Here is a 21,414-nt window from a genome sequence, read left to right as displayed (position 1 = left end):
CTTCCTCTTCCTTCTCCTTCTTTCTCCTCCTCCACCTCCTCCACCACCACCACCACCTCCTTCTCCTCCTCCTCCTCCTCCTCCTCCTCCTCTTCTTCCTTTTCTTCTACTACTTCTTTTCTTTTTCTTTTTTTTCTTCTTCCTTCGCCGTCTTCAAAAAGACTACTCGTCGTTCTCTTGAATCATCGGACCGAACGAGAACGCGTTACGCGCTGGCACGGCCCACGTCCTCGATCGAACCTGAGATATGTACGATGATTTTTTCGGGCGGCCACGCACACGTGCGACGATCGCAAAATTAAACGACGAAAGCGCACCGAGCTTTATAGGGTTTATTCCGTTTTGTGTGTTTTTCTTTTTTATTTTTCTATTTTTTTATTTTTTTTTTGTATTCCTTCTCCCCTTCTATCTCCTCTCTTTTTTCACGGAGACATGCCCGACTCGTCTCCTCCTTCGCCAACGCCTACACGATACACATTGCACGCAGAGCAACGACGCCCCTACACGCTGATGACAGCGGTTCTCAATCGACATCACGTAGATACTCTCTCTCCATCGTTATCGTTTCCTTATCGTACCGATAGAGCGCGCCTCGACTATCTGGCAAATTTCAAATAAGGGACGCCAACGAACTCGATTGGTTCGATGATTTAACTTTACTCGTCGTTTTCCTATTCGTATCTTGAAATTGCGTTCTCTCTCTTCTCAGTCGCATCATGGCGATGATTTAATCTCGTAATACGTCACTGATCTAGAAAAGGTTAGGTTCCCGACAAAACTGATTTTATTTATGTCCGTTTCATAGCCGATTTCTCGCTGAAATGAGTGTTATACGTTTCCTTGGTCTTATTAAACTCTTATCTTATTTTAAAGAAATTAAAACGACTAAGATGACTTTTTTCGTGGAAAGATTAAAGTCGTCTCTCTTTATTAAATTTAGATGATTCTATTTCAGGAAAATAAATTTCATAAACCAATTGTTTTTATTATTCTGGGATGTATGATATTGTTAACATTTCATGCGTTATCATGGATTTTCCTCGATGTAGGATTAACTCGAATAAAAATTGTTAAAGAAGAAGATAATGTGATAATAATTTTCTTACTTATACGCAAAAAATAGATTTCAAAGACAATTCCAATTTACTGAGAAATATTTTTATATTTCAGATTTAACCTTAAGTTGCAATAAAGAGTCTACCATATATAAATAACGAGCGAATCTTTTTTGATACTATCTTTGTTTTTTTTGCAAACTATCTTTGTTTGTATTTATTACTTGTGTATTATTATATTCGTATTTATTAAATGATTATTAAGTAACTTACATTAAATTTAAAGATAATAGATTTTGAAAAATAAAAATAATATACAGATATCGAAAAATATGTTTCTTTAGAGATACTAGTATATAACTGGAATATTATGATTATATTTTTACTACATGAAATATGAATTCATTAATTACCTATTTTCAAAATTTAAGTCGTTGGATAGGATAAAGATTAAGACCAGTAATTGATTTACTTACTGATAATGGTGTTTGATTATTATAGATAAAAGTATTATAAAAAAAAATATTTATAGTTTAGAAACTAATTCTTATACGTATCAAGACGTTTTTTTAAAAAGTTATAAATCTATTATCTTACGATAACGATCATTGTATAAACTCTTTTGTACAGTTTATTGTTTTTTTATACGAATAAACAATTTTCTCTTTACTCGAATAAAGATCTAAGTGTACTAGTGCAAATGAAAATGCAAAAAAGAGTACATTCATATGTTCAAGTAAGGCTATGTACACTTCAATGCATTACTCGAACAGTAACAAAAGAATTCGTGAAATGTAAAAATATTTTGTTTTTTTTTTTTCCAAACGCGTTGCTAATATTTCTTATCTTTTATTCGAATAATGTGCTTCTTAAAGGTCAATAATATGCAAAAAAATTGTATACATAATGTTAATGTTACTTAGTAACATTAGTCAAAGTACTAATAGTACATAATATATATATCATTTGTATTACAAAAAATAATATTAAATTTTAATATATAATAAAAATATTTGATATATTATATATTACCTTATAAATATGAATTCTATTATATTTCAGATTCCGCGGGTATTCGAAACTATTAAATTCCTACGTCATAAGCAACGTTGCTGTTCTGTTCGTAACGTAACGTAATTTCCCCTCTCCTCTCATTGGTCCACAGTCGAATCACTTTATATACGAATCGTCTCAGAAAATAATTTATATATAATCATTATAAAATTGATATCTAATCGTAATAGAAGTAATATAAAAGTGATATATATTTATTATATTAATATAAATATAACAAAGACGTACAATTAATAAAACATTGTGTTCAAAAATAACTAGCACACAAATGAAAATAACCAATAAATGAGCTGGACTCGTAACATTTTATTGCCGGAAAGGTTCAATTTAATTCATTTAATAAACATTCATTTGTTATATTTTATTTCGTAAATAGTGAGAAAATAATTTTATTAATAAATAAATACGTGTTATATAATGAATTAGAAATTTTTATCAAGTTTAATAGAATAAAGTGAAAAAGGGTGGATTATTATCGTAACCAGGTACTCGTTTATTGGTTACTTTTAATATACTATCAGGCAGGCTAAGAAATGTATTGAAAAAATGTATAACTTCACCATCTATGTTGATTAGAGTAAAGCACACTGTAACCTACGCAGCCGTAAAGTGGCGATGGCGTTTTGTGTTTTATATTCTTTTGTGAATAAAATCTGGCGTTTATGCGCGTTTTGTCGTCCGATATCAATCCGTTGTTATAATTTGTATCTTTTAAGATAAAGCGAGATATAATTGTTTCTTGTTATAATTATATCGAAGAAAAATTAGGCCAGGTAATACGAGAATCAAAAAAATATTAAAGAAGCCCTCGCATAGAACAGCCGGCGAACGTGACTCAGTTTATGCAGCAAATGCAATATTCTGATGTTAACGACAATATATTGTTGAGAATAGAAATCGCCACAACACATGCGGTAAATACTAGTACGTATATCGTTTAATTTATGTATTTTCCTGATTTTATTACGCCAATATGATCTTCCCGCCGTAACCTTCTTTCTGTTTGTAACAAGTAGTATCGTTACTAACGCTTTTTCTAATTTCTCATGTGTTGTCCCATGTAAACATAAACGTATATAGAACATATATCAATGATCGTATTAAGTTATACTATTAAATATTAAAGTATAACCCCTTCGATTTTTTATGTATAACCCTTTCGATTGATCCTTAACGAGTCACAATTTTCTTTTTCTTTTTTTCTTCTTTTTTCTTCTTTCTTTTTGCTTCCTTATCTTTTCTTTTCTTTCTTTCTTCTTCTTCTTTTTTTTTTTTTTTTTTTTTTTTTATAAACAGAATATACGTCTTTTCCTTTTATTTCTGCAATAGAAATATTAATTAGTAATGATAGTTTTTGATACGAAATATTTACGTAATCGTTTTAATAAATTGATATTTGAATTATAGCGTATATACAAAACATTCATAGAAATGTCAGACGTAGAAAAGATGGAAGATTCTACGATGGATACGCAAGATACTTATTATGAAAATCCTAAAGAAAATACTGTAAATGAAAGTCAGGATTTTGAACTTGTTGATACCGATGAAATCAATTCGTTTACAAATAACTTAGGAACTCAATCTGAGAATGATAATTCAAAAAGTAATGATGATTTGAACAAGGAACAAAGTCAGTCGCTTGATGAGATAGCTGAAGATAAAACGAATATATTAGAAAAAAAAAGTGAAGTGGAAAGCAATGAGAAAGAAAATGTCGAGGGTGATGGTTCTAAACTTGACGACCAAAAAGTTGATACAGATGACGAAAATGATGTTATTCATGGTACACCTCCTATTATATATTCACCATCTAAAAAAGAAGGTCATAGTACATCTGAAAAAGTAGGTCTTAAACGTAAAGCAGATTCTCTTGATAATCCTGTTACTAAGTTGTTAAGAAGTTCATCCTCAGAAGATGCTTTAAGTATAGAAAAAAATAAATTTCATAATGATGATAGTCATCATTCAGATAAATCAGATGAGTCTCAGTTAAATATTTCAAGAAATTGTACAATACCAGATATTGTAATAGAAGAAACTCAGGATGTAGAAAGTGAAGAACTTATTGAATCCAATGTGAAAACTTCCGATGTTGTTTTAAATGAAACCAAAGATGATAAGAACTGTGAATCATGCCCTGTACAGAAATGTTTAGATAAGAATGAAAATAATGCTAAAAAATCTTGTGAAATAAATCAAAATGAAACTGTAAACAATACTATTACATCCAATACATCTACTAATATAACTACTACTACCACGACTACCACTACTACTAGTACTGCTATTACTACTAGTACAAATGACGATATTGAAAAAGATAATACTTTTGATGTTGATGTGACTAAGATTAGCGATGAAAAAGAATTAACCGAGAACAAAGAAGTAGAAAATACAGAAGTATCAATAATTGATGTAACAGCAAAGAATGATTCAAATCCTGATATATCAATTAGTTCTTCTAAAGATATAAGTGAACAAAAGTCACCTGCTCCTATAAATAAGGAGGATAATAAAAGTTCAACATCCAAGCACATTGATGATGTTAACTTGCAGAACAAAAGCAGTACCAGTGAAGAAATAGTAATAGATAAAATAACAATAAGTAAACAGCAACCTGTTGCATCTACTTACACAAACAAGCCACGTATGAGTATAGAAGTTGTTTTTGATAAATCAACGATGTCTCAAGAAAAGAAGATGAAACTTCCAGAATTAGTTGAAATTGATGAAGATGGTGAGAAAATTATTTTGGATTCATCGCAAGAGAATTCAATAGGAAAGCTCGGAGAAAAAGAAGTTTTTGATACTACAAATACTGAAAATATTTATAAAAGTTGTTACGAGAATAAAAATAGTAATGATTTCAATTATAAATCTTTAATTAACACCAAAGAATCGTCAGTAGATTCAAAATCTGATAAACATCATTTTAATGGAAATAGCGATTGTAAAAAATGCGATACAGATGGTACAGCTAGTGTAGAATCAGATATATTTAGTAATGAGCTGCATTCTACTATTTTAAAAGGCGATAATGTTTTACGGTCTATGAATAAAGAAACAAAAATATCTGCTTCGGTATCTAAAGAGAGTGATAATGCAGATTTAATAAGTGTAAGTGACAATGAACACGATGTTTCACTTATAGATGATAATATTAAAAATAAATCTGAATTAAGTAATGCAAATTTACTTACAAAAGCTTTACAAGTAGAAAAAGAAGTTGGTGTGTATGTAAGACTTAAATGTTTATTACATATTGATGAGAGTACAAAAGAATTCCTTAACAAAGAATTAATGAGTGTTCAGTGTGAACCAATAGTAGAACTTTCATCTGCACGCCACAAAACAGAAGACACTTCTGCTTCGTTAGCTGATATTTCTGGAAATGATAATAAGGATGCTTCTCCAGGATCAGTTAATAGCAATCCGCAATTATTTCATTTAAATCCATCTAGACTTTCTTTTCTTTCAACAATTAGTTCTACAAGCTCAGCATCTAGTGCTGCTTCTTTAGTAGCTAAACTTGCAGCTAAAGATACACATTTTTCACTACCTCGAGGTCCAGCTAAACACGCAAAGAAGTCAGCATATGAAATACCATCAGCACCACAGAAACAAAATATAGATGAATCACATGAAAGATTAACCAAGGAGTGGAAAAATAATCGTTTATTAGTAACAACTATTTTGAGTTATTTAAATACAGAGGTTAATACGATTGATACATATAACATAAGTAACGAGAGATTAGATGATGTTTTACAAAAAATTAGGTGTTCTACGCCAGAAGAAGAAGGAGAAATAGCAATGCAAACGGCAACGCCAAAAAGTTCCAGAAAAAATCGAGCACCAAAAAGACCACGAAGTAAAAATACCAGAGCAGGTGTACAAACAAATGGAATGTGCAAAATTTCACCAAAAGAATTAATTTCTGTCCAAGGAAATAACAGTACTCCTAGCAGTAGAAAGAAAACTAAAACTGATAAAATTGATAGCGATGCACCATCCAATAACACTGTTTCATTCGTAAAAGATATATCACAAATTAATATAAATGATGAATTGGTTGGTAAAGAAGTATTTGCCAAGTGGTCCGACAATAATTACTATCCAGGTACAGTCATGGAAAAAGTTAAGTTAAAATATAAAGTAAATTTTTATGATGGGAAAAATAAATTACTTATAGAAGAATTTATTATACCAATACCAAAGACCCTAAAAGAAGGTTTATCAGTATATGCGACTACGGCAGAGGATGATTATGGTTCCTGTGGCTTAATAGTTGAAGTCCAAAATACTAATAATGGTACATATTATTCAGTAGAAACAGACGAAGGAGAGAAATTACAAGTCCAGGTAAAAGACATCTTTTTATCATCAGATCAAGCGCAAGTATTGAAGGAAGAAATATTTGTGAAAATAAACAATCTTCCATCTACACCTAAGCTTTCGGGCCAAATAACTTTAGATAACATGGTAGATGGAAAACGGCGTTCTAAACGAATTGCTACTCCAACATTTTCAACTCCAAAATCTAAGATATTGGCTAGTAGTTCAATTGATAAAAATATTAGTATATCAGAACCTTCTGTTTCTGGTATAGCTTCTAAAACTAAAAAAAGAGATTCTTCTGAAAATGAGAGTAAATCTAGTGATTCAAATTTGTCTCTAAAAGATGAAATTATACTAAGTGGTGTACAACCAGAAATTATTGGGACACCAAATGAGCAGATTGTAAAAGGACCTCAACATAGAATAAAAGGAAAACCACGAAGTAAGAAAAAAGCTGAGAATGAAGAAACTATAGCAACCTTGGGTCCTATTCCAAGCAACAATTCTAACATATTCAAAGGCATGTCGTTTATTCTTACCTGTGCATCATTGGAAGTACTTGATAGGTTTCAAGCAGACGCTAAAGATTCTGGTTCTGAAACTGGAACAGAAAATGAAGAAGAATGGGTCCGTAGACCATTTGTAAGGGATAGGTTGAAAACCCAAATAGAAGCTGGAAAAGGTAAAATTTATGACGAGTTTGATTTAATACCAAAGGAAGAATATAAAAACACTAAACTGATTACAAATGTGCCAAATGTTACTGCAAAAAATTTATTGTGTCTTTCGGTCGGAATTCCTGCATATAATCATAATTGGATTATACAATGTTGTCAAGAGGTATAATAAATCTTATATTCTCATAAAAATGATAAACGCACTTTTTATATTACATTTTAATTATATTTGATGCTTATCTTTTCAAGGACAAATTAGTAAATCCAGCAGGATGGAGCTTACCTGCCGGATGGAGTTTGGATAAACAATCTTATATTGAAGTTTTTCAAAGGCCTAGTAATAAACCATTAACTCAAGTGATAGTAATAATTCCTATTATAGAATCAGATAAAAAGTTTACATCATTTTGGCGCCAAATATGTGAAAATGCAGGTGCTGTAGTTTTGCTGGTGGATGGTTCAGGTATTATATTTTTCTTATTAACTTTTAGATTATCTTCATATTTAATACGGTTGTATGTACATAGCAATATAAAAAATGTAATAATAACTATAATTAATAAAACGTTAATCCTTACAGAAAGTATGGAAGGATTTGCAGAGGGTACAGTAGTGGTTACTAATCGCAGATGTCCTTCATGGGCAATTACGAAAGCTGGAGAGTGGCAATTACCATTGCTTTCCACAACGTGGGTTGTTCAATGTTTAATTGAAGGCAAAATCTGTCCATATGACTCACAACTACGTTACAAATACAATTATATACAAAATTAAAATCCTTCTTCTCCAGCAAGGTGTTATTGGCCATATCTGTAAGTACAACAAATATAGTTATGAATGGAAAAGAAAAAAACAAATTTCGTTCTTAAATTTCAAATGTTTTGAAATATTCTATTCTTATATATTTCTTTATGTTTATGATTCCTTTGAATTGTATATATATATAAATATATACATATATTAAAATATACGTTTAAATATATATATATATATATATATATATATATATATATGTATCATATATATATATTTAAACCGTATTTTCTAATAATAATAATTAACAGACCAGTTGTGAAATAATGTCTTTTATCAATCTATGCTAATCATATATGATAATTCGCAACATATCTTTGGTAAACAATTTAATTTATCAATAAAATTAAAGAAATTTGAAAAAATGTTATTGTTCAATGATCATCTTGTTGATGAAAATATTTGCTTTGCATTAATTTTTTATTACTGGAACTTATGTCACTTTCTAATATAAAAAGTAAGTTTTTGATAAAATTAAATTCTAATTTCCTTCACATTTCTTCAAGAAAGTACAGAATTGGGAAGTTAGAAATTTAATGGACCTGTCTGTTTTTTCTTAACAGAATCTTTTATTACTTTTCTGTTCATTTCCTGCTTACAAAGATAATATATTATATAGAAAATATATTATATAGTTAAATATTCTCATGAACTTATATATTTGCTTTATGCTTAATAATGAATATTAAAAAGCTAAAGAATTTTCTCCTTTATTTTTCCGAATATTTTCCTTTATTTCGCTGAATCTTCTCTTTTGCATAAAATAAATAATAATTCATAAATTATCTTCAATTTGTACTATTCATTATTTACTTTCTAATTTGAAAACTTTTCAAAATCAAAAAATCAGGAATTTGATAAATATTCCTCTGTATTTATAGTACTTACAGTGTTGGTATTGTTTCTCACAAAGCTGTAATATTAGAGTTTTGTAACATTTTGTATAAAATAAAATATAAATATATATCAATTTTATATGGTGAACGAGTTTATTATAAGGAATGTTTATAATGTCTTGATTGCAAATTGTGTGATATTGAAATGCAACAGTAAATCATGGAAATGAATGAAACATTTATAAATAATTTTCATATAAATATACACATATATATAATTTTACAATGTTTTGTCTATCTATCAATGTTCTTCATGGTGCTTAATACCAATATGGTATTCTATCAAAACAGGAAGTCTTATAAAAGTGTCTTGCAGATATCTGTGACATAAATAACACTCGTATTAGTCCTGTTAATATAAAATAATATGTACAACATGATTAGTTGATTTAATTTTACAACAAATCACAGATGAGATAAGTGTAAATGTTGTAATAACTGTAATATCCAATTAATGTGATATTATATTAAATAACATTTGTTAGTTACAAATAACGAAATGGTATAATCATTTTTGCAATACACGTTATAAAAAAAAAAAAAATGGAGAAATATAATCAGATTTATTAAAATAAATTATTATTTATACAATTCATATTATCTCACTTATCTCATTGTGATTTATATATTATAAATTAAAATATACGATTTATTGTAATCTGACAAACAATGTATAATATCAAATTAAAATATTTGTTATTTTTTTAATTAATGATTATATAGCAGTGTATTTTTTAAATATATAATACACAAGAAATAATACTTATGCATTTATTGTATAAGGTATCATTAAAACGTAATTTTATTTGATATATTATTATATTTACGTAGATATTAATGAAACTTACAGAATAAATTGAGTATTGATGCTTCCTGTTAAAACGATGAAAAAGATATGTGCGAAACAGATATAAACAGACTATTGTAAGATCTTATGTTCTCCAATACTCGAAACTTCAAATTTTTATTGTGTTAAATCCATGCTGCATTTCAAAATTAATTGGTACATCGAGAATAGGTGCACATGTACGAGTGTGTATATATAAGTAAATATACGAATATTTACAATTTCTATTATATAAGTTGTAGCCATTATGTACAATGTCTTTGGGATAAAATACAATGACCTATTTTGTCAAAAAAATTTTATTATTCATCAATAATCCACTAACTAAAAATAATATATATATATATATAAATGTTAAAAATGGATATTCGAAAAAATTATTATTTTGAATTTGTATACGTTACTTGAACTATAATAATTAATTTAATCGATTTATCATTATAATTACTGGAAATGTTATAAGAATATCTTGTTGACAAAAATAATTATTTACATACAAGTTTTATTATGTATTTGCATTAACATTTTTCATAGAACATGTACAAAATATTTGTCTTCACTCTACCTTAATGTATCATAATGTTTTTAAACATTTAATTTACGGATTATACCAATCAAGAAAAAGTAAAGAAAATGACATGACTAATAGGAAAAAAAGAATCCACACTCTAAGTCCAGCATTTCTTTGAATAGCTTGTCGAATCTGTTCATTAGCTTCTTTTACATTTTCAGTAGATCCAACAACTGTTGTCATTAATCGATCAAGATCTTTGTCTTGATCTAGTACTTTTTCTGTAAATATTTCTTGTAATTCAGCTATATGAACTACTTTACTTTCAATTTGTCTGACCTCCTCTGTTACTGTACTAAGTTCATTATATAACTGCTCATTTTCTGACTCAAACATCTGGATATCTTCAGGTGACAATTCTTCATATAAAAGAGTATTAACATCTTCATTAATTTCTTGAACTTTCATGGGATTTGATTTGCCTGAATTGCTCTGATTTTCTGTGTTATTTGTTTTTTCAATTAAATTTGAAACAGACCGTTTATTATCCATGTCCATAATTTTGTTCGATTTTGTATCTAATTCAAATTTAGATATAGTCCTCATTTCGATAGCTCTTTTCACTCGTATAGCTTTTTGTTCTGAATAAATTTTACAAACGTTTTTCAAATAATCTTCAATCAAGAGTAACACGATTTCACGATGTTCCATATTTTGTCTAGAAACTTCTGAAAATGCAATTTCTCTCTTCAATTCTTTAATAAGCTGAGAACAAGTACTCATAATTGTTTGAGCTCCTGCATCAATTTGATCGCGATCTACATCAGTCATGCGTGGTATGTTAGAAAAATAATTCGAAAAATTTAAGTAAGCTTTCCGATTTTCTAATAAAAATTCTTTAAGTTTTGCTATTTGTGCAACTACAGCTTGGGTTTTAACGTAAAAAGCACTTTTATTTTTTGTCTTTTTCAATGGTTTCGTAAAACTAGAAGATCCTAAATTTTTATCTTGTAAACTAACAGTTTTTACGCAGGCTCTGAATAGTATACTGACATCCATTGTTAATATTGATGTATATTACTGCTAATACTTTGAATGAAAGTAACTTCAGTCACAGAAGTAATTAATTATATCTTATGGCTGAAAAAAGATATATTTATAAAAATAATGGTCACCTTTCGAATAAAATATATAAAAATATTTTGATTTCATAATCTACAATCTACATTACTACATATAATTAAAATATTATTTGCAACTCAAGTGACTTAGTTGTGAAACTTATAATATTATCAAAATGATTCACAAAAAAGTCATACAAGAATAATATTCATTTTATTACCTATTCTTACAAATGAATTCCGATATAGTATAATAAATTAAGACCAGCTCATTTCGATTTATCTTAAAACACATAAACATACTAATATATCATATTAATAGAATAAACAGATAATTGTGTGACCTTAATAATTTATATTCGACAAATATTTGTCGTATGAGATTGAACCGACCATATTGTGTTAATGTTGTACGGTGCAACATAACCTAAAAATAATGTTAGCAAGTTAAAAGGAAAAAAGGTATACAAACTTGTGATATGTGATACTAATAAGTAATTACAATTATTCACAAGGCAAAAACTAATAAAATATTAATTTTAAAAGATAATTCTTATTTGTAAAATATTTTTTCATTACTTCCTTAAAAAAATTTAACTAATTAATAGTTATTACGAACATCCGGTTGACGCACCTTGCATTTTGACATTCGATTGTTGTAACTAACTCTGAGAGATGCGAATAAATATAGATGTTAGAAATAATAAACGTCTCGATTTATATCTGATTGTAATTATATTCTCAAGTAAATAGAAAATCTTTGATTTAGATGATCTTATTAAAATCTATGAATCTATAAGATATATGAATGTAGAAATAAATACTTTTATATCATAACTTATAAAAGTTTCAAAAAAAATATAATTTTATATCTTGATTTTTTCTATTACATTATTAAAAATATTACAAGAAAGTGTTCGTTTTATAAAGTATTGTAATTTAGTCGTTAGAGAAACTAATAATAACGAGACATAAATTCCTTGTTTTATACTTTTCGTAGATATCTAGGGACCCTAGATAGAGGAATACGTAATAGCGGAGCGAAATAAGAAGAAATTCTAGTACTATCTAGTATCGAAATGACAAGATGGCACGTCAGCAGCAAAGCGATGTCGATGAATTGTTCGACGTAAAAAATCACTTTTATATCGGTAATTATCAACAATGTATCAACGAAACACAAAAAATCAAAGTACGTATATTATGAAATTTATGCTGGTATTTCTTTTTTACATTGTCAATTTCCAGAAAATTATTTTGCTTTCGCAATCCTACTACTGCATTAGTCTAATTTATTGTTAAATCTAAATATTTTATTTTTTATATGAAAAAATAATATATATATTTTATTAATATTAAAAAATATCTCGTATAACGATAATTCTTTTTTATGTATCAATTTATTAATAGATATATTTAATTTCAATATAATACTAAATATTGAAAAAATTGTTATTTTATTATTCATGCTGTTACTATTATTTCATAAATATTTTATAAATACAAACACATGTTTTTGTAATAACAATCAATTATAAGTCATATAGTATATTTTTGTTTCATGTAAATAGTAAATATTAAATTATCATTTTATAAATTGTTTATCCATTATATCTATACAATTTTTATTATAATATTTTTATACTATTTGTACTTGTATAAAAATGTAATTTAAAAATAGATGATGTATATCAGAATTGTATTTTTCTTTATTTACAGCCCTCTTCTCCAGAGGTAGCAATGGAACGCGATGTATTTTTATATCGTGCTTACATAGCACAAAGGAAATTCCGTATTGTTTTAAATGAAATCAATAATTCATCACCATTAGAATTACAACCATTGAAAACTTTAGCGGATTATTTTGCAAATCCGTCACGTAGAGAAGCAATCGTTGCGGAATTAGATCAAGCAGCAAATCACACTAATTTAGACAATCACAATTTTATGATTGTTGCTGCTACTATATACTATCACGAAAAGAATTTAGAATCTGCTTTACGAGTACTTCGTAATGTGGATCATTTGGAATGTTTAGCATTAACATTGCAAATTTACTTGAAGATGGATCGGTTGGATCTGGCTAGAAAAGAACTCAAAACGATGCAAGAGAAAGATGATGATGCTACGTTAACACAGCTTGCTCAAGCATGGTTAAACATAAGCAGTGGAGGGGACAAATTACAGGATGCTTATTATATATTTCAGGTACAGAAAAAAGATATAGCATTTATTTTTATGTTGTTCTTGTATTTAGTAAAACTACTTAAACGTAAAACAATTTAAAAACATTTATAAAAAAAGAATAGAACGATTTTAAGTACGATTGATTAATTCATTGAGATAGACTGTTATTTGTTAATTGTTTCAGGAAATGATTGATAAGCATTCCAGTACAAGTATGTTGTTAAATGGCCAAGCTACTTGTTTTATTGGTCAAGCAAAATACGAAGAAGCTGAAACAGCTTTGCAAGAATCACTTGATAAAGATAGTAATAATCCTGACACCTTAATCAATATGATTGTCCTTTCACAACATATGGGAAAACCACCTGAAGTTGCAAATCGTTATTTAAGTCAATTAAAGGATTCTCATTTGGAACATCCATTTGTTCAAGAATATTTGCAAAAAGAAATTGAATTTCAAAGACTTAGAAAACAATATTCATCGTCTGCCTAAATTGCAATACATTCAGACTTTGGCATTCCATGGATCGAGTAAAATACAAGTATTAATGAGAATATTGAGTCAGTTTTGAATAGGGCATACTACAGAATGTAGACAATATTTATGGGACAAAGTGTATGAGATTTTGTCACGAGGCTTGATTGAATGATAGTAAAGCAGTTTGCTCTTAAGCAAGAATATTCTGTTTTTATATAAATTTCTATGACATAATCACAGAAATAAACGTACATGTTCAGAGATTTTCCAAAATTAACCTTTTTATAATTAAAGATACTATTGTGATAAGATTGCAAAAAAGTAAAAACAAAAACAAAATAAAAAAAAAAAATGTTTAATCCACATGAACTCAACACCACTCGTGGTAATAATGTTTTCAAAATAAAAGAACCATGTGGCTGCCATTTTACAGTACAGTCAATAAGATATTTCTGATATGCAATTTTTTCATTTTGCATGTATCATCTTTTTTATCATAGAAATTTGCGCGTAGTTATATACATACATACGTGCATATAACAAATAACGTATTGTACTACATGCTAGTTTGCAATAAAGGAAGGCTACAAGCACTTTCTTTTTTATCTTAATATTTCGTTTGCGATAAAAAAATAAAACATGTTAACACAAACACGTACATAACAACTAAAGACAATTGTAGAGTCATAACCGTAATAGGGTCATTAATATATCAACTTAGCGAACAATGTAATTAATACTAGTACAAGTTCGTAACTTTTAAGATAAAGAAGGAGAAAATAATTAGTCGAATTTTGTTGCGTTTTATATATCGTTAATTCAGTACTATCAATTCAATCGTTAGCATAAACCATGTTTAATAGAAACGTAAAAACCATTATTTGTATCGATTACCACATCGTGATTTGATTTTATTTATTGTTTCTTACATATATACATGTATACAAATAGAATTATTTATCATAGTATCTTTGAAGGATAAATGTATATACGTAATTATTTTAAAATGGTAGAAGTTGTGAACCAATATATATGTATATACATATGTTTTGTGTGTGTATGTATATGTACAAGATTTTTTTTTTAATGAAATATCTCGATCGGTATTTCCACATTTCGTTTGTAATGCCATCTAACAAGAATTATTTGAAGCATTCAAAGTCAGTCGAGAAACGTCCATATTACGTCAAAGAATTCGAAAATTTAAACGTATAATCGGTATAATAGAAAGCTTAGGATCGTGCAGTTTGCTCGTGAACGTTGTACTTGTTGCACAAAAAGTATCATTCGTAACTTGCTCAAATCGTGCCTACCTCAGTTCTCATAAAATAAGATAGATTTAATGAAAGAACATCGTTAGAATTGATCATATTGAAATATTTAAATCGTGTTGTTTACGAAATAAGTTTGAACTAACCGAAAGAAAAAGAAAAACTTGTCGAACGATGCATTGTTACATTGAGGACATATTATCATAACATGGCGACTAAAAGCAGGTATTTGTGCACTCCTTATTAGAAAACTTAGCAATGTTATTACGCTTTTGACAGCTTTTATTTTGCTTGTTGTCTCACGTAGAGATTGATTTACATTTGCTACTGCGAGAGCGTTCGTAGTATCGTTAAGCATTTGTACATGTTACATTGTAAGTTTAAAGCGATCATTTTTAAATCTATTATTTTTTTTCTTTTTTTTTTTTTCAAAAGTTTAAATATCTATATTGGGTTTAAAAACAAGTTTCACGTCTAATAGGTAGAAAGTAACGATATTCTCCTTTTTTCTAAATCGACATAACCTAAAATGTTTTAAAGCTAGTTATTACAAGTCTTAGGTTTTTGCAAATTTCAATCAAAGAATCATTGCAAACGAATGTCCTTAAATTTATGTCATGAAAGATAACAAAATTTCATTTTCCTTTCATTAAATATATTTTTATTGTACATCATCTCAGAGAGGTAACAATTAGTTTGTGATATTTATTATGTTATTATTACTTCTTTACATTATTTATGTTAATAGAAAGAATAGATTTACATAGTACATGTAATAATGTTTTCAATTAGAATATCATTTTACTGATTTATTCTAGAATCTAATCTAGCTTGGAAATGTATATCTAAAATAGATTTTTTTTATATTTTCAGGGAATACAAAGGCTTTTGTAAATTATAATTTAGTTAGGAGCGAGTACTCCAAAAGATCCAGTATAATTTGTAATTTAAAAAAACTAAATCTTAGTCAAAATTTATAAATGAAAGGCCTATAGAAAATTCTTTGACAACATTCCATGAATTATTCATAAGTGCACAAAGGACATCAAAATATATAAAGATAACAAAGAACAAGATATATGGGTTTAAAGCAAGAATTTCATGGTTTATAATCATTTATTTAATTTCTTTAACTAATTTTTTGATAATACACCTGCATAAAACTTTATTATGCTGCTAATTTGAATATAATTTAAAAATATAGAAAAAAATATTGCATAGTTTATCTCATTATTTATATTTTGCTTTTTCGTATATTGCTTGTTTTGAGAATACCATGACAAAATATTATTGAATTAAATGGATTTGCTATTTTGATCTTTGGATATTTATTTCATTGCAGTATCATTGTTTGTTTTAATGTTATTATTAAATATAGTATATACTGTGCAATTGTAGTTCGATATATTAATGTAAATAAAAAAATTAAATTTAATAACGTACATATAATAAATATACAAGAGAATTAAGGGGAATGTGCCTAAGTGAAAATAATACAGAAGCAAAGTTATTTGCCTTTATATCTTGTGCCTTGAACATATTAGATATTGCTGTAAATAAAGTTGAATGATTTATAAAGTTATTTTGATTGGGATGTTAAAATAGGTACAACGCTCATTTGTAACACAATTTAGTGTTGCGTTAGAATTATCAAGAGCAAGCTTCTTAGTGCTTTTTAATACTATATTAATTATGTATCACACTATGTATCCACCACAAATGATGGTGCAGATTATGGGTGGCCAACATGCGAGTGGACAATATCTATCAACGCCAACACAAATGGTACATATTAATAGTACAAATGTATTATCACCGGCAGAATATACACAGTATATACCTGATGTGTCTGGCCATAATAGGCATCATATGATGCAGGTATGTATATAATATTCATAGCTTTCAGCAAAAAAAAATCTCTGCTTAATGTGCATCATTATAGTAATACTAGGTTTTAGGGCTTTTTCTCAAAATTGTTAACTATTATTAGTTTGTAATGATTTGTGGTTATTATATATAATAAAATTTTTACAATTGCTTTGCATTGGTAGCAGAAATTAGCATTATTATTTCTCTCTCTTTTTTGATTGTCAAGAAATATTATTAAAAAACTGAACAATGCTTTTCAGACTGGAAGTTATCCATTGGAATTATTGCAATTAATGGGTGTTGAAATTCCTTCATTGCGGCACATAGATTATGTCAGTAATGTAGGTACTGGTTCTGGTTCAGGAAACTGGCCAAGGCGAATTATTCCGCCAAACAATACTTCCCCTCTACAACCGCCCTTGCATCTAAATTTTAGACCATCAAATAATAATTCAATAAAGAAACAACATTGGAGTAATAAAACAAGTAAAAAAAGTTCGTATAGAGAAAACTTTTTGTATAATGATAAATATAATAGTGACAGTGGCTTTAGTTCCCGTTCTCCAACCCCCAGTAAATATCAAGCTGATAGTAGCCAGAATGAAAGTTCAGATGAACGGGATTCTATAACATCTTCAATTGAGCGAGGAATCAAGTAAGCAGTGTACAAATATCTAATAACTTTTATTAAAAGAGATGATAAACTAAATACAAGATGTAAAAAATAAAATAACTCATTACCTTTTTGTAGAAAGTTACATAGAGTGCAATCAGACTATAGTATTGTAAATAATAAAATTACAGAAGAGGGTTTTATTTCAAGTGCCTCAGCACATCAATTTTATCAAAATCAACGACCCGTTAATTATTATCCTGCTTTTTCAACTCCCAGATCATTACAAAATTATCAGAATAAAAGGAGATATCATACAGGTGATTAGAAATTAACTTATTTCTATATAGTTATAAGATCAAAACTTTCTTTTTATTTTAATTAGCAAAAATTAATTGTATAGGTAAAGGTAGTCCACCCCCTCAAAGATCTCAACGGGGTAAAAAATTCACAGGAGTAATATTACCAGGTTACAGTATGTTCCCTAGGTGTTACACAGCTCCAGATCGATTTCTCGCTAGATCTCATCTTATTGAAGTAAATTACACACCAGCTGATTTAATAACTGGAACCGTGTGGGACAAACTTTCGCAGGATATTTGGAAGAAGTTTATTACAAATCAGCAAACTGAAGTTGTTTATAGAAATAAAATGAATCTTTGGAAATATCTCTATGTTTTAATAAAGGTAAATTTTCCAAAATCAATGTAAAAAAATAATAGTTCCTCTGATAAAAGTATTAAACTCTTAACGAAGTAGACGCATTCATTGTAATAAATACTATGTTGATTATTTTTAGGGAACATTTCCAAAATATGGATTATTTTTGGTTGGTTCAACAATGAATGGTTTTGGATCTGACAATAGTGATGTAGATATGTGCTTATTAGTGAGACATACGGAAATGGATCAAAGAAACGAAGCTATTGCCCATTTAGAACAGATATTAAGGTGTCTCAAACGATCTGGTAAAACTTTCTCTAATTTATTGATATTTTTAATGATGTCTACATTTTGTCAGAATGAGCCTAATTAGAAATTTGTATCGTTTATTTGTATTAGATATTATAACACAACTTGAACTTATACAAGCAAAAGTTCCAATCTTGAAGTTTCACGATGCTATGCAAAATTTAGAAGTTGATCTCAATTGCAATAATGCTGTAGGAATACGTAATACTCATCTCCTTTATTGTTATTCTCAAAGTAAGTGAATAAGTGTGAGTAAATGTATTTTTATTAACAAACTCAGTGTGTATACATATATTTATATGTATTTTACAGTTGACTGGAGAGTAAGACCTTTGGTTCTAGTTGTCAAATTATGGGCTCAATGTCAAAATATAAATGACGCCAAAAACATGACGATATCTAGTTACTCTTTAGTTTTAATGGTCATACATTTTCTACAATGTAGGTTTTTTTTTTTTTATAAAAGAGTAATTATATTTTTACAAAAAATTATTTTAATACATCATCGTATAAAAGTAAATGTTATATATCGTAGGTGGCGTCAATCCTCCAGTTCTTCCATGTTTACATTCTTTATATGTAGGAAAATTTGGACCGCATACAGATATTCATTCCATAGATATTAATGAGAAATTAAACATTCCACATACATGGTTTTATCCTACAAATCGTCAATCGCTCGGAGAACTTTTTGTAGAATTTTTTAGATATTACGTCACATTCAAGTGAGTTATCCCGTATTTTATATAATTTTACTAATATTTTTAGATATAACACATGTGATAGAGGAGACAAAATTGATCAGTTTCAGCCAATATGCAATTTCTGTACGTTTGGCACGTAAAATACCAATAGACGAATGTAGGAGAGCACGATCGTTAAAAAATGATCCACATCAATGGAAATGTCTATGTATCGAAGGTATGTAGATGTCCTTGAGGAAAAATTGTTTCTATTAATACATAATGTATATGTATGTACATATATATTTTTCTAAATGTCTAAATTCATTATATTTTACAGAACCATTTGATTTGACAAATACTGCTAGGTCGGTGTATGACCCAGATGTATTTGCAAGAATCAAGCAGATATTTGATTGTACCTACCAAAAACTAAAGGAAGGTCATAATTTAGCAAGCATCTTTGTCAAAGTTAATACTATATCATCTTTTGCTATGACATAATGATATCCTAAATATTAGTGCTTAAGAATATAGGCACTATGTAGGATAATCAGGTGCTTCCACATATTTTGCGTTAGCAATGATCCTCTTTTAAGCTAGAGGTATTTTGAATATTTGTCACCTAACGGTGTAAGAAACGATATACACTGTGATGAAATAATTCTGAGCTTGTCTCAGTTCAATGTGATCATACTTGTGATAATAATTTAGCATGAATTCATCTTATTTCATTGATGTGTTAAGAGTAAAACTGCAAATAGTGTCCCTTTTTTTCTCTATTTTGTCTGCAATTATTTTCTATGAAAATCTCAGATTATTTTTTATACATCTTTGATATCATTTCACTCCTAATATGATCGAATATGAATTATTTTGGTGATATTTACGTACATACTCTTTAAATATTTTTCATTATGAGAAAAAGGGATATAAACATATAGACTGTGAAACGCTTCCTAAAAAAAGTATTAGTTATGTGAAATGTGAAATGAATAAATAAGTTTATCCTGATGTATATTAAAAATTATATAGTGCGTAACAGAAGAAACATGTTACTTTACATAGAAATCTTTTGCATCATTAAACGAAGCTGTGGTGCCTTGTGTTTATCACTTTTTAATAACTAAGATCTCGTGCGGTGCCAGCCAATTCGATAGTTTCGTTAAGATTTGTCGTAGACAAAATTACAGAAATATGGACAAGACTTACTCTGCACGTGTGTTCTAATGTCGTCTCGGCATTAATATAGAATATTATAAATTTTTGCTGAAATTAATTTATAAAAATTAAAAACAAAAAAAAATATAAATGAGATATAGCGTAATATTTATGTATACTGCAGAGAAAGTTCTACATATATAAAAGTAAAGTGACACTGTAACGAAATTGTGTTATTAAGCGAAATATCGAAAAGAAAGAGGAAAAGAAAGAAACAGAAGAAGAAAGAAAAAAAGAAAGAAAGAGAGAAAGAAAGAAAGAAAGAAAGAAAGAACCAAAAAAAAAACAAAAAAGAATAAAACAAAAAATGGTACTTATTAATATAAAACGTTACTGCCTACAATACAGAGTGCACTAGTGTAGGATGTAACAATAGTTATAAAGTAATTATTTTGAAACTATTATAACAAAATAAAACAAAACAAAACAAAAAAAAACAAAAAAGTAAAAGAAAAAAACATTTTTAAAGAAGAAAAAATATTTTGGAAATCATAAAAAACATGCAGGAAATTAAATTGCGTTTATTATGTTTAAGTTTATCGCGTCTTGTTAAAGTTAAGTTTAATGAATACATCATAGTAATAATGAGATATAAAATATTTTTTAAATCTATACAATGGAATTATAAGAACCTATTGGGTTGATATGCGATATTATGAAGGAAAACAATCATATTCTTATTTATTATGGTGTATGCATTAATAACTGAAACAATCGCATAAGATTTAATTGACTTTCTCTTGTTAATTTGCTTCTATTATATCTGATTAGGTTTTATTTTTTTG

General features: G+C 28.0%; 4 protein-coding genes and 1 long non-coding RNA gene across 12 annotated transcripts; 3 read left to right on the top strand and 2 right to left on the bottom strand.

Annotated features, from left to right (window-relative positions):
* Window positions 1-87: 87 nt before the first annotated feature.
* Window positions 88-2,137, bottom strand: LOC122634774. Its single transcript, XR_006328463.1, has 2 exons — window positions 2,088-2,137; window positions 88-751 (listed from the first exon to the last, which is right to left on the bottom strand). It is a non-coding gene; the product is annotated as an uncharacterized LOC122634774 (long non-coding RNA).
* Window positions 2,138-2,605: 468 nt separating this feature from the next.
* On the top strand, window positions 2,606-8,105 carry LOC122634825 (probable WRKY transcription factor protein 1). 2 transcript variants are annotated; one of them, XM_043824165.1, is made up of 4 exons: window positions 2,606-3,043; window positions 3,537-7,310; window positions 7,397-7,610; window positions 7,728-8,105. In XM_043824165.1, exons 1-4 carry the CDS (start codon window positions 2,972-2,974, stop codon window positions 7,919-7,921), a joined length of 4,254 nt encoding a protein of 1,417 aa, XP_043680100.1. In that variant the 5' UTR covers window positions 2,606-2,971; the 3' UTR covers window positions 7,922-8,105. The 2 variants fall into 2 exon arrangements, with proteins under 2 accessions (XP_043680100.1, XP_043680101.1); XM_043824166.1 differs by having other exon boundaries at window positions 2,609-3,053.
* A 1,696-nt stretch (window positions 8,106-9,801) lies between these two features.
* On the bottom strand, window positions 9,802-12,115 carry LOC122634836 (syntaxin-18). 4 transcript variants are annotated; one of them, XM_043824179.1, is made up of 3 exons: window positions 11,970-12,115; window positions 11,557-11,762; window positions 9,802-11,354 (listed from the first exon to the last, which is right to left on the bottom strand). In XM_043824179.1, the coding sequence occupies exon 3, from the start codon at window positions 11,271-11,273 to the stop codon at window positions 10,302-10,304; it is 972 nt and encodes a 323-aa protein (XP_043680114.1). In that variant the 5' UTR covers window positions 11,274-11,354; window positions 11,557-11,762; window positions 11,970-12,115; the 3' UTR covers window positions 9,802-10,301. The 4 variants fall into 4 exon arrangements, with proteins under 4 accessions (XP_043680114.1, XP_043680117.1, XP_043680118.1 ...); XM_043824182.1 differs by having other exon boundaries at window positions 11,955-12,096; XM_043824183.1 differs by lacking the exon at window positions 11,970-12,115 and adding an exon at window positions 11,838-11,886.
* A 252-nt stretch (window positions 12,116-12,367) lies between these two features.
* LOC122634822 (coatomer subunit epsilon) lies at window positions 12,368-14,273 on the top strand. Its single transcript, XM_043824158.1, has 3 exons — window positions 12,368-12,527; window positions 13,055-13,543; window positions 13,707-14,273. The coding sequence occupies exons 1-3, from the start codon at window positions 12,423-12,425 to the stop codon at window positions 14,013-14,015; spliced, it is 903 nt and encodes a 300-aa protein (XP_043680093.1). The 5' UTR covers window positions 12,368-12,422; the 3' UTR covers window positions 14,016-14,273.
* Window positions 14,274-14,733: 460 nt separating this feature from the next.
* LOC122634821 (poly(A) RNA polymerase gld-2 homolog A-like) lies at window positions 14,734-21,066 on the top strand. Of its 4 annotated transcripts, none has more exons than XM_043824156.1 (11): window positions 14,734-15,496; window positions 17,003-17,149; window positions 17,401-17,795; window positions 17,892-18,073; window positions 18,157-18,440; window positions 18,553-18,721; window positions 18,816-18,959; window positions 19,038-19,166; window positions 19,261-19,450; window positions 19,531-19,646; window positions 19,749-21,066. In XM_043824156.1, the coding sequence occupies exons 2-11, from the start codon at window positions 17,006-17,008 to the stop codon at window positions 19,910-19,912; spliced, it is 1,917 nt and encodes a 638-aa protein (XP_043680091.1). In that variant the 5' UTR covers window positions 14,734-15,496; window positions 17,003-17,005; the 3' UTR covers window positions 19,913-21,066. The 4 variants fall into 4 exon arrangements, with proteins under 4 accessions (XP_043680091.1, XP_043680088.1, XP_043680092.1 ...); XM_043824153.1 differs by having other exon boundaries at window positions 16,145-17,149; XM_043824155.1 differs by lacking the exon at window positions 14,734-15,496 and adding an exon at window positions 15,511-15,645 and having other exon boundaries at window positions 16,145-17,149.
* Window positions 21,067-21,414: the final 348 nt, after the last annotated feature.

This window comes from Vespula pensylvanica, chromosome 16, assembly GCF_014466175.1.
Source record: "Vespula pensylvanica isolate Volc-1 chromosome 16, ASM1446617v1, whole genome shotgun sequence".
Classification (NCBI taxonomy): Eukaryota; Metazoa; Arthropoda; class Insecta; order Hymenoptera; family Vespidae; genus Vespula; species Vespula pensylvanica.
Note: the sequence above shows the minus strand (reverse complement) of the source record. Positions and strands in the feature narration are given on the sequence as shown.